General features: G+C 42.7%; 1 protein-coding gene across 1 annotated transcript in view; it reads right to left on the bottom strand.

Moving 5' to 3' along the window:
• The window catches only part of ABHD2 (abhydrolase domain containing 2), a 41,337-nt gene extending 27,340 nt beyond the window's left edge, over nucleotides 1-13,997 (bottom strand). The window contains exons 1-3 of the mRNA XM_026856272.1: nucleotides 13,957-13,997; nucleotides 2,612-2,698; nucleotides 1,551-1,751 (exon numbers count right to left, since the gene is read on the bottom strand). Of these exons, the coding sequence (XP_026712073.1) occupies nucleotides 1,551-1,744 (194 nt within the window). The 5' untranslated portion in view covers nucleotides 1,745-1,751; nucleotides 2,612-2,698; nucleotides 13,957-13,997. The remainder of the gene's footprint in view (nucleotides 1-1,550; nucleotides 1,752-2,611; nucleotides 2,699-13,956) is intronic.

Raw genomic sequence — 13,997 nt, 5'->3', positions numbered from 1 at the left:
GTTGTTTGCTGTTAACACAATACTAGGGTTCTGCAAGCAGCTCTTCAACTCCCACAATTAATGCACAACAGATGTATTGCAATTTTTAGACATGTTCTGCATTTTCACTTCTTTGAGAATGCTTTGTTCTTCAACTGAGTGAAAGGCAAAAACATGCCTCTAATACAGTAGTGCTAGGAGCTTGTGCCATGAGAACAGAGCCAAAATAAGAGTAAAATGGACTCTGAATTAGCTTACAATCTGTTTTTGAAGATTAGCCTGATGCTAATATGCCTTCAAGACTGGTAATCAGCACAGCTTCAAGCTCACTCTCTCCATGAGTAGGGACATGCCAATCTGGAGTGCCAATGCTGGGATGACAAGTGTAAGATACACTAAGGAGGTTCTAGTTACTTGGTATTTTTTAGGGAAGCAACTGCTTTGCAGTTAAGGCACTAGCCATAATCGAGAATCCAATTTCAATGCTCAGCTTCAACATACACTTACGTTACTAACAAACTCTTGAGTGCGTCAGGGAACCCTCTTTGGGCTCCTATTTCAAATGGATAATGCTTTATTTTCTCTAAGAGTTTAAAGACCCTATGGCCTAAGATCTTACACCATATGTAATCAAGGCACCTAACAGCACCACTAAAAGCCTCTCATCTCCCCTAGAATGACTATCATTAAGTCAGCTTGACTTTTGAGCTCTGAAAAGGAAGGTTCATGCAACTGTACTCAGCGCTTACTAGATAATTGATGTATTGAGGGCTTCTAAATAAGACTTGCAAGTTTTTCAAAGTGATCACAGAAGAGAAATACTGTAATCAAAGTCCTTGTCCCTCAAAAACCTCATGAAATTGTAGCAAATGTTTCATATTATTGATGAAGGTAAGGGCAGCTGCACTGATTCTGGAGGTCCTAGGATGGGAAGGCAAGGATCAGCCTGCTCAAATAGATAGCTGACATAAGGTCAATTTGAAAGTGGATTCAACAGGCTTAGAGCTGGCCAGTATGTCACTACTGTATTAAACTAGTTATGATGTGCTCTACCCAGTAATAGATTTCATTAGTCTTCAAACAACTTAAGGCACTTCAAGTAAGAGTGGGCACTTTAAAACTAATAGCCATCCCTGTCTTCATTTTAAGTGCACTGACACATCATGAAAACGTTTCTTTCCTGTGATCCCTGACACATTTCTTCCTAATCTAAAGGAGATTACATGAACAGGAACTGCTGACTGTATCCATCCATCTCACCTCATTATATAGATAGTGGGCTATATAGTGCCAATATAGTACAATATTAGTATATAGATACTATATCGAAGGGCAGGGATGACTTTCCACACATTCATGGGGAGCCCCACACAAGAAGACTTGGACCTAAACCCAGGTACTTGGGACACTAACAATAATGAAATACTTCACTTGCAATATGTTTATTTTCCCAAGAGAATACCTTGACATTCATTTGCACTCAGGTTTAAGAAACACTAGGCAGAAGAGTGGTTACGTGCAGCTCTTCTCCCTCTTACAGAGGTCAACATGGAAAAAAATATACTACTTACTCTTTGGTCAAAAGTGGGCAGGATTTGAGTAGAAAGCGGGCCAAAGCAGAGTCCTGGTAAATGAGCTCAGGAGGGGCAGTTGGGCTTTTTAAATTCAAGCAGCGAACAATAACATACAGAACAGCAGCAACTGCAGCTAGCTTCACCCCATCAAACACCGCCGGCAGCTCAGGGGTTTCCAACATTGCACTCATTTTGAACCTGGAAATAAAAAACAGTATTAAAGCTTTTTGCAATATACTGTTGGATATAAATATCAATGGCCATGTTAAACATAACACTGTGCTAATGAACTTTGTCAGTTCACACCGCTACAAGTCTTTGCATATCAACTCAGACTAGCAACTTTTAAGGTGGAAGGAAGTTTATTTTGTACTGCTCTAAAAACCCTGACCACCACAAGAACTAGAAACTGGATGATCAGTTGGAAAGGAGATTTATGTCTAATCAGTGCTCCACTAGAATTGCAACAGCGTCTCAGGTGTCAGACCCTAGAGCCTGCAGACAGTCAATACTTTCAGGATCTCGGCCAAGACAATCAGGCTCAAATAGAAGCTGAGTGAAAAGCCAGGCTATAAAGACACATCAGCAGCTTTGGATGTGTGTTTTCTTCCCAGATGTACAAGCCAGGCTTGAAAAGGAGAACTTGAAAGAACTACTGTGTTAGCTCCTCAGCCTGAATTTTGCAAATGGTACTAACTCCTGAGTGTATTTACGGTCGTTGCTTTATGTACTAGTGAGTTCGGCATTTCTTTTAATTTGCTGTAGTTCAGCAGCTGAAGGAAGAGGACTAGATTACTATCTAGTCTTTCAAGGGCTTCAGAGTAAAGGAAGTGGGGCAGGGGAAAGAATTAAAACCCCACAATATAACAGTATCCTTCCAGTTTAAAATCAAATTTTTAAACTGACCCTTTTTTTTTTTTGAACATATGGTTCAAATAGCTGGTTGCAGTTATTACAGGGACATTTCATCCATATTGAAGGTACAGGTTTTTGCCTGGGTCTTTCCTCAGTCACATTGTTAACCCAAGTAAGATAGCAACTGACAAGTCAAATCTTACCAGTGTCACTTTTCCGTCCAACTAGAAATAACTGCCAGTCCTCAGTAGATCTGTCACTATCTGGATCCACACACTTCCTGAGTTACCCTGTGAAGTGAGGAAAAGCAAATGGATTATTACTGATAAGGCTGCATCTCTCGGCTGGAAAGGAAGAACACAAATTTATACAGGTCCCATCGCAGATACTGCAATTGATTTGTGTATTCACTCATAACCACTTCAACCCTGATCCACCTGCATCAAACCTCTTACCTATGGACAAGTTCCAGACTAGATCAGTTGCCTACAGTATATTAATTCATCTACAGTATGCAAATACACCTTCATGAGTAGAGCTAGACAGACAGCAATAATGAAAACCAGTGCAACTTCAGAGCAAAGCCAAGCAATGAGTTTCCACGTTATCACCTTCGCAAGACAGTGACATTGTCCCATTACAAAAACTACCCAAAAACCTTTATATTTAAAAGGCTAGAAGTAGCAGGCTACTGTTCTTCTCCACGTCATGCAATATCCACACTGTTACTGAAGTGTGAAGCCAGCCTGTAAGAAGTTTCCTGCTACTTTTACTCAGGCTTAGCAAAGCAGCTCACTCCTACAGATGGAAGCTTGTGAACAGTCTCTGCTTGTTCCCACACTTGCTTTTTTGAGAAGTTACAACATATCACACTTCAACAAGATGGTGAGAGCCACCAGGAGGCTCAGATACAGCCACCTAATTAACACTAGTGCACATGCACCAAAGCTTGTTACAAGAATTGATGATGCCAATAAAAGAAAAAGCTTTCAGCCTGTAAAAATGTAAGTGATATTTACAGCTAGAACTGGATTCCCTACAGGCACAACAAAGCCATAGGGAATCAGAGCTTCCAGGAAAAAGCTCCAGAACTGTCTGCTCTCTACCACAGCTACTGCTTCCAACTCAACACACACCAACAGGACAGGCCATACCAAAGCCTTGCTCTTCTTCCTAGCAGGAAAACAAAACCTCAGAAGTACTTTCTGTACTCAGTGCAGCTACACCAAAATCCTTTGGGAGAAAACAAGTCTGACATCAGCTATTGATTAACAGTGTGCTGGAAAGCTGCAAGCTTCTGCCACCATAACCATCCAAGTTGCAGGAGAACAGAGGGTGAGGAGAGCAGAAATATTTAATATTTGGTAACTCTGAAGCTTTTATTTTCCAATTCTGAGCTTCACAGAGAAAGGAAGAGAGGAATGGACTACAGAAAGCCATTTACTCTTCTGAACCGAAGATTACATTGCCATCATGTGTCTCAATGAAGGGTTCAACTACAACGTTAAGCTGTAATATGCTACCTCAGTTCCATACTTAGTTGGTGAAGCAGACTTTCACCAACACTACCAACTGTGTAAAAGACAACAGGCAAACTACAGCAACAGCTTCTCCAGGGAAGATACAATCAGTAGAAGAGCAGACCAAGCTCCTGACAATCACTGACTCAAGGACAACCAGGTGGTTGAGCAAATTTTCCCAGCTGAAACTCCCAGAAGTTCTGTTGGCATCTTCTTTTCACTGTTTTATTTAGAAAATTAAATAACACTGAGACAAAAATTACCCAAGATTTTCCTGCCACCTGGATTTTAAACTAGTTTGCTCTTTACAGCTTTCACATTATTAGTGAATTTTAAAAATAAAACTGGGCATAATTAGTCATTAGCGTTTTGTACTAGAGACTCAATATAACTGAGCCAACTAAGCTGTATCGCCCTGACAGTCTTCTCTCCCACATAATCTTCACATTACAAACATACCACAGCTTTTCTGATACTTCTACATCTCATTTTAGCCTGTTAGCACTTTAAAGCTTACTAGCTTGGAGTTACTTTCAGAAAAAAATCAGCTGTTGGTAGGCAGGATTATGCTCTGACCCTTGTAAACTAGTATTCTTCCATTTTAGACAGTCTAAATATACATTCACTGAGCATACACACCTCAAACATGCTAGCAGTTCATGTATTTGTCAGGATCTTTACTTAAAAGCTCAGCTCAGTCTGTGTACAGCAAACATGAAACTGGCACTGTTGTTGCAGTTGCACAGCTCTCCACAGTGAGTAACTAAGCAATGGATCTAAGTCCAAGAAAACTGGACTGGTAAACTCCACAGCCTGTGGATGCACCTGTGGCACTTCAGGTACTCCCTTAAGAATCTGTTATTTCTGAAGACCTAAACAGACCAGTCTCATCCAGGGCAGATTTAAAAGGTCCCTTAGGCGTGGCAGGTGGGTGACGATGGGCACAGCAGGGTATTGGATTGTTGCATACCCATCACTACTGTGCTTCTCTTAGATTAATAAAGAATGAATTTTGATAAAACCAAGTGACTCTTACTATAATACCATTGATATAGCATGTAACAATTATAGTAATGATGATATGCAGTGGCAGGGTTACATAGAAATTAACATAATACAACTTTTTTGGTTATTCTCACCTAAAATCAAGTCGTCTTGAGATACACGTGGTATTTCCCCATCCTTCCACATCACCCACCAAGTGCATCCAGGTCCCAGAGCAAAAGCAATCCCAGAAATGGGTTTGCCTTTGCCTGAGGCAGGAGGAACTCAGACTGCTTTCCTCAGCATATTTGCTTAGTACATGAACTTTATCCCCTTCTACAGTAGGTAGAAGTTGTGATTAAGCAGGGTCAGGTCAACTGACAGATCCGATCCTCTAGCACTGACTAATCAGATGGCTTTTGCTGAACATGTATCCCAGTGTCTGAAGGTCCCACCACTCATTGCTCTCAATGTAGTCTTTAACACTTCACTGTATCATTTGACTTTCCCCAAGGCTGGTGCATGATAGGGGATGTACTATACCCACTCAATGCCATGCTCTTTGGCTCAGGTGTCTATGAGGTTGTATCAGAAGTGAGTTCCAGTGTCTGACTGGATTCTTTCTGGGGTGCCATACCACCCTAAGGCTTGCTTTTCAAGGTCCAGGACAGTGTTCTGGGCAGTAGCATGGGGCACAGTACATGTTTCCAGTCACCCAGTGGTGGCTTACACCACTGTAAGCACATGGCGCTTGCCTTGGCAAGTTCATGGGAGTGTGGTATAGTCAGTAAAACTGTTAAACCTGTGCAGGTCACCAACAAAACCTTTAAAAGGTCCCTTCTCACCCCAAAGCATTCTATGATTTGAGAGCTCTGCCTCTAATCACATAGGACAAATGCCTCTCTATTTACGAGCAGGGATGAGGTCACCTTGCTTCTGTTTTGTTAAACCCTCTTTGCATTGACCCAATAAACTTGTCTGTTTACAAAAAAAGACAGATAAGCAGTGTTGAGCCAGTCAAATTTTAATCTAGAATCTCCCCTAAATGGGTCAGCATTAATACAAACAGACAAACATTTGGCCTCTTCTGAACACAGAACACTAGATTTACTTCTAGCAGTCTAGAAAAGAAAATTAGCAAGAGGCACTAAGTATATCACTGGAAGCAAGCAAGCCTGCCTTTTCATCCTTCACAGGGTTGGAGATCCCTGTTGAGGAACACAAAGAAGTTGAAGCTCTTGGCACCAAGGACATTATTCTGAAGCACCTTAAGCGTACAATAGGCATGACAGCCCCAAAGACTGACAGGCTGACTTTTCAAGCAATAGTCTTAAGTCCCATTTGTGACTGAGGACTAACTTTAAACTCAATCTCTGGAAAGCAAGTGCTGAATTTGTGGAGTCTTTTCATTTGCCCTTTCATCACAGAATAAAAAGCTAAAAATCATGTTAAGGGAAACACTTAAACATTACTGTTGGAATGCATCTCACCCATACAAGTATATTGAGGAAAAAACCCCAAACGTCTCCCCTTTCCAGACAGGAATAGGAACAAGTACAACAAAAGCCAGCAGAGCTACAGCAAATTCCTTATCTATCCTTTCAAAGACACTGGGTTTTGAGAAAGTAAATATCTTGATGGCTTTCTCAAGCAGGTACTACAAATCTGTGACCTGTATACATTTCTGTTCTAGGCTTTCTGGGGAGAAAAGATTCTTCCAGGGACAGAAGTCACTCCATCTGTGACTCAACAGGGCACACACGGGATTTGGTAATAACCAAGCATTACAAGTCCTCCACCCATGCTGAAGCTGAGCCTGACTATATACTGGAAAGCCAACATTAAAGAAGCAAAGACATTAAGAAAGCCAATCCCATAGGGTCCTTCCCTCAGGCATTTAATGAGCAACTGAAAGCCTGGCAGGCTCACTTCACTGAAGCATTAGAAATGCTTCGGGCTAAAGCAAAGATGCAGCTGTATGGAACTGCCCACAGACAAGAGTAAAGGCAGATTCTTTAAAGGGGCTCCACTAGCAAGATATTTTATGCTCCATTACATTCACTGGAGAATCCCATTTCTAAGACTGGCAGTTTGATACAAAACTCTCCTAGATGCCTTCCCATCAGCCAGCCTTCTGACTCACTAGTGCTTTCAGAGCTCAGCTGGACACCACCACACTGGCACATGCCTGGCCAACACTGAAAGTCATAAAAAAATTCCCTTTCCTATCCTTTTACAGCTTCTAGCAAGTCATGTAATACCCTCCCTTCCCCACTAAGACTCAGAAGAGACAGAGATGCTGTTTCTAGACAAATTAAGCAGACAACATTTGTTAACTAATTTATCAGACATTTCTTGGACTGGTTTCCTTTATTTGTAGTGCCTGCTTGGGGAATAAAACTCTGAAAGCAAGTCTGCTAGACAAGAGGAAAGCAAAACACCCTGCTTCAAAGAGCTGTGCCTAGGAAGATTCTGATCAGAACTAAGGGGGGTGTGTGTCCCCCAAAGGGGGAAGAAGGAAGGCTGTTTTCACTGAAGTTAGTTTTTCAGAGAAGGTTTCTAGAAAATTAATCCTCTTTAATATCAGCCAAAGCTAACGGTTTTTCTGAAAGATACACCACAAAACCAGAAGTTACAGGCCTATCACTACCAGGTAAGATATTTAGAACCACATTATGGAAAAGAAGTGAACTTTATTAAGGAAAGGATGGAAAGTCAGAGCACTACAAAGTTTTTTTAAAAAAAACCAGGTTTTACACCAGCATACTATTCGAATTTCACTCCAGGAAGTGTACACAAGTGTCACACTGCTGAGCTTTCCACAGTTTAATTGCAGAGGAAAATGTTTAGAAACCATCCAGATTAAAACATACATAGGAATGTATATACCTGGGAATGACTCTGAAGCAACGTGTCTTAATGGGAAAGGCTGTCAGACTAAGTTTTTGTAAAGCACTGGACAACAGTCTGAGGTCACACAAGCTACATGAATACAGAAATCTATGCAAGAGGAATAATGAAAAAAAACCTCAAGCTTTACTGCAGTCCCATATCCTGCCTCTTACCCAGCACCTTTTCTATAAAAGATGCTTTCATTTTTACAGAAAAAAAGTCTTAGACCTGAAGTGCTGCTTTAAGGTCTCCAAAAATTTACACAGGCACAAGGATTTTAGAGCCACACCAGTACTATGCCTCATCAGTTTAGGCAGACAAAGCAAGGCGTCACACCACGTATTTCAGGACTGGCATCTAACCAGCCCAAGCTTACCCAATGCAGAACCTCCTATTATCTTCAGTGGTAGCTCAGAAGAGAACACGTCAGAAGCAAATGCTGAGGTCATCTTGATGTATTGCTCAGTACTCCTGGCCATTTAAAACAGCCAACTAAGTCTCAGACCAAAATGTGCAGAGGCTATAATTAAGAATTAGCTGAGCACTTCAAGCATTTAAGCTTAGGTTTTTCAGGAGATGTGGCCATAAGAGATAAAGCATAATCCTGGCCAGAGTCATCAGGAATCTGGCAAAGCCCACCGCAGTTTTGTTGTAAAACATCTGACAGATTTTATCTCCAAATAAAGAGGACACACTGACATGTCCCATCACCCGATGCTTAAAAGGACATTATTTGGACAGTGCACACAAGTCCTTGATGCTAATCCCTCTGCCTTGTGCCAGAGCCAGCACCCAGGCCAGGATTTGGCTGGTTGGTGAGTATATAAAAACAGCAGGTACTGTTTACACCATGTTCCAACAAGAATTTCTTGGCTGGTGCCTTCACTGGAATTTGATCTTTTAATCAGGTACAATACTTGGCTCATATACTAAATTTAGAGGTCCTGTGAGGTTACAGGGACAAAGTTCATCACACAAGGCATCATCAGCACAGCCAGAAAGGCAGGTGTCTTAAATGGAGGTTTGGTTTGGGGTTTTTGTGGTTTGTGGGGTTTTTTTCCCCTTTCTCCCCTTTTCTGACTGTGAGAAGTCCTGCACCTTCAGAGCAGAAGCCAAGCACCTAAGACATTTGGGTGTACATGCCAAATGAGCTTGCTTAAGAAAGCACCTGAGAATAATTCTATGGCCAAAAGGGCCAAAGACACTTTAGGTCTTTCACTTCCCCAATAAAGCTAATTTACAGTCAAATGAGCCTTGAATTTCACTTCCTTCCAACTACAGGAACTGCTTTTGTTCCTTCACAATGTCATTTTAACTGATCAAAATGGTTCTACTGCATGACAGGCAGCTTTTGTATATTATTTAAGAAGGTTGCTATGTAGACTCCCTTATCTGGTTCCTGCTTGTCACAGATGGATTGGAAAACACTGCATTAGCTTTTATTGCACACACCTGATGTATAAGATTAAACTAAGACAAGACAAGGCTCTGATGACTCCTCAGAAATCAATTAATTGCATCTTATCTCCAAGGAAAGCCTCATGTTATTTAAGCAAACAAGTATTTGATTACTGCAGAGACTTAGGACTTTGTCACACTCTAACCACTGCCTTATGGAACTACAGGGTAGAGCTCCTTGTACAAGAGGCCAAGCTCACTTTTAGGTACTGAGAGGGAAGAAGTACTGCCTAACACCCTTCCACAGTCTTACAGCATTAGCAGGTGTCACCTGCTTACCATGTAACCCTGTGTCAGTGGGCAGCATTAAAGCTCAAGGTAAGAAGTAGAATAAACACATCACAGAGAATCCGACAATCCATGCTCAGTAATCAAGAGAATGCTACTGGCCTCAAACCACAGGCAGCTTAAGTGAGCCGATATAAACTGCATTACAGACTAAACCCCCTGAAGGAGTCTGCTCTATTCATCTTCACTGTATTTTGAAATGTACCATCATATTGTTAAAGCCTCATTTACCCTCAGACTCCAACCTCTCCATCCCCACACTGTCACTGAGCTCAGGTGTACATATCAGAGGAGCAGCCCAAAGTCCAAGCACATCACAGCTGTTTGCTCAGTTGAGTAAGGCGGGGAGCATGCTCCACACCAGACTAGCTGCACAGCAGGGAAAGACCATCTATCACCAAAGTATGAGTTCAGACAGCTGAGAGAACTTTAATCAAGACCAGTCCAGTTCAAGCAGTCTGAAAACACCCATATTTGAACATGATCAAAAGCTGAGGTGCCTTCACTGAGGTCTTCAAACACCTTATTTTTTTTTTCCACCTGACAAGCAGCTCTGCTCCACAGCAATACAGAAGACTTGCAGAGTCATTCTCTCAGTCCAACTGTAACAGATAGAAGGCTCACACTAGAGAAGTCTAAATCACATAGTTACATTAAAAATGAAGCAACAGCATTTCAGGACAAAAGAAACAAATACAAAGAGACAGGACCTGACCAACATTCAGCTACTACTACTGCAGAATACTCAAGTTTTTATCAGAGCACTGATTAAAACAGAGGGTTTGGAGCACTACAGCAGTCACCAGCAACTCAAAACTTTGAAGAGCTACATTGCCCACTCTCCTGCTGAATCTGAGTGGGAGGATAGGGATATTACAGGCACATGTCTTAGGATGCTTTCTCCTTACCTTTTACAAGGATGTTCACCATAAATGGCTGTGCATCTGCTTATTTCACCTAGTACAGTCTTTCATATTCACACATGCCTAACCAACACTTCACATAACTGAGTGTTCTAGTTAAGGGACAGCCAGGCTTGAACACCTTCAGCATAATCTTTCTGGAACATGGATCTCTGTGCAAAAGCATCTTTGAAGATGTAAGTAGGTTTAGAGGCAGAACAAGCTGTTGAACAGTGAACACCTCAGTAGCAGCTAGTTATCTGTCTTAGTTGACCCTTTCCATGAGGAGCCCATATTACACTGTTTGAGTACTTGATGTCCTGAATAGGGCTGCAGCTCAATTATTAGCAACTGGTACATTAGAAGTTTCAGAAGGGCTCAGAGTTTGCAGGAGCTCAGTCCATATTAGTAGAGGAAGTTGTCACTGCCATTTTAGTCAGACTGAACCCATGATGGTAAGAAACTCAAGTATTTCTCAACAGTAAAGTACTAGGCAACTGCACTTCTTGGTCAATCTAGAGATACAGCTAAAAGTTTCCATACATTACAAACCATGACACTTCCTTCCACTGCCATTACCTCTGACACTACACAGGCACAAAAATGTTTCAAGCACCTGGTTTGTACAGAACTGCTTTGCAAAGCATTTTGAATTACTGTTGCCTGATGCTGTCAGAGACAACCTTTATTATTAAGTCAACTGATATAGCTGGAGAAAAGACAAGCCCTTCGGCACACAAGCCATCCTAGAGCTAAAGGAGGCCAAGATAGCTGCCTGACTAAGTTAGCATCATTGCCACCCACATATGTTTGGCAAGCGGGACTTTGCTTATCCGTAAGAAGGACAGACTGCCCTTGCACATTGAAATTAAACGAACCGTTTCCTACTGAACTCAGCCAGCTGAGTTTGATCAGATTTTTTTAAACTGCATATAAGCTTAATCTTTGCAAGCTATTTAGGCTGAGGAAGGGTAAAACACATGCACGGAAGTTCAACTGATCTATAGTACACATTAAGAATAGCAATTCAGAGCTATAACACATATGAAATATGATCTATCAGAGAAACTCAAAAGCGTAGATGAAGACTCCAATGTACTAACAGAACTATGATGATTTAGGCTTTTGCTGAAAAGTCCAAAACACCAGTTTCGTGCTGGTGTCTGCACCTTTCAGCAAGAATTACAAGCACAAAGACCCCAGCACTTACAGCCCTACTAGAGACTTTACTACATCCCGTTTAACTTAATCCAAGTTCTGGCACTGCTAGAGCTGGCAGCATAAACATAAGGATGAAGAGACCAGAGATACAAAGCAAGAAGGGGGAGTAACCAGGCAATGCAAATCCAGCAGCACCCAGGTCACTTCCATTATGGAATGAGGTTGAATTACTGCTACAGGTTTGAATCCCTGCTCTAAAGCCACCATTTTCTATAGTACAAATTACATCTAAAAGTGCAGTTGGAACTTAGCAGATCTGGATAACCTCTCCATACTCCTGTGTCAAGGACAAATGTTAATCTGCCATCTTTCCTTCCCAATACCACATCCCAGAACAGTGACTATTTCAGCACATTAATCTCTGGGTTTTCACTTGAAAACTTTAATAATGCAACTTTATGAAACACTAAGAGCCTAAGCTGCTATTCCTTCCCTGAATAGAAAAAAATAGCTTTTACAAGAAGAGTATTAACTTTTAAGTTTTAGCTTCAGGAACAGTTTTGCAAGATGGAAAGTTTTATCCCCAACTTCTACATCTTTTCCACCCCTAGAAAAGACAGTCTGGCACAATCTTTGGTCAGCCTCATCTTCTATGCAGCTAGTAACTGTTCTACTCAGTAACACAAAGGACCTCCCATGTAAAAGCTGAAATACAACTATTTTTAAGAATAAGGCAGGAGAATAGAATAACTCAAACATTAGTTCTTAGTTCCTTTTAAAACATCCTTCCTGTTTTTACTCTTGACTTTGTGACTGCAGTAAATGATCATTAGAATAACAAGAAAGGCTGCATGGTCACTGATCCAAGAAGAGACAAGAGACATTATTCAAACTTCTCTTGCAATACAAGAACTAAGCAAGCATCTAAGAAAGAAAGTGAAGTAGACAAACCAAGAAAATATAACAACAGAACAATTAAAGACTAGTTGTCAGTAACAAAACTCCCTGCACAGGGGATAAACATTATTGAAGGAGGCCTGAAAATGAGGTATCATGAATGTAAACGGCTGAACTGTGTATGTTCTACTAAGACCATATCAGTTAGCAATAGAATGTGTCATCCTAAGCATTATTATGAACGTGGCTGAGCACAATAATCATCGATAAACAAGGCATGTAAGATGAACACATCATACCAGTTAGCTGATTAATAATCCACAAACATTGGTTACAGGAGGCACCAGTGCTGTGGAAGCCAAACAGCAACCTGTAAGAGGCAGACAGGAATCTTTAGTACTTACCACTCCAGTGACAACTGTCCATCAACAATAAGAGGAAGCCGTTATGAATTCTCTGAGAACCGCACAAGAACACTGATACAGAATGCAATCCCTCCAGCCATAACTGTGGGAATAAAGCTGCTAACATACCTCTTTTTAAAAGTTAGGGTCGGGTGAGGGATTTCACTAACTGTAATACCTCAACTGTGACAGATATATCTACCCACCTGTGCTGGAGTAAATCACAAGTTACATCATGAAGTTGGAGTGGACAGAGTCCTGTCACACAGGCTAACAAGCAGATACATAACACACATCAATAAAAGGAAGTCTAAAGTTGTTGCAAAACACTAGCAGCAGTGTCAGGACCAAGGAGCACGAGTAACAGAAGGGCCTCATTTAAGGGGAAGGTGTGACCTGACAGACATCAGCCAGACCTCACCTGGCTCTAACCCACACACCTATCTCCCCTCGGACCCCGCACCACACTCAGCTCCCAAGCAGCTTACAATCGTTTCCCACCTCAGCTTTTGCTCCCTGCGAGCACAGGCTGCTCACACCACCACTCTTCTTGCCCTCCACAATCTCACACCTCCACGAAGCGGCGGGGAAGGCCGCCAGCACCCCGCCAGCTGCAGAGACCTCCCAACCCCACCCCGGCAAGGGCCGAGGCACGGGGAGGGGACCGGACTGCAGGTCGCCGCAGCCAGGCCAGGCCGAACCCCACCGCAGGGCTACCCCCGCCTCCACCCCAGGAAATACCACACAGAAGGCAAGCCTGCTGCAGAAAACAAGCAGAAACAAGGCGGCTGAGCAGGCGCAGGCACGGGAAGCGAGAGGAGAGCGCACCGCCGACTGACTGACTGACCGACCGACCGCCCCCTGGCAGACCCGGCCGCCGGGCAGCGGACGGACGGACGGACGGACGGACGGACGGCCAGCGGACGCCCTGCACCACCCCAGGCCCCGTACGGCTGAGAGGCAGTGAAGGAGGGAAACTGGCCCGGCCGCTGCCCCTCAGCCCTGCGGGGAAGGGGCTCCCGGAGCGCCGCGGCCGCCTCACCTGCGGGCCCAGCCGGAACGAGCCACCACCGGCTGCTCCCA

This window comes from Athene cunicularia (genome assembly GCF_003259725.1).
Source record: "Athene cunicularia isolate RWA chromosome 10 unlocalized genomic scaffold, athCun1 chr10_part1, whole genome shotgun sequence".
NCBI classification, from domain to species: Eukaryota; Metazoa; Chordata; class Aves; order Strigiformes; family Strigidae; genus Athene; species Athene cunicularia.
This window is presented reverse-complemented; position numbering and strand designations above follow the sequence as displayed.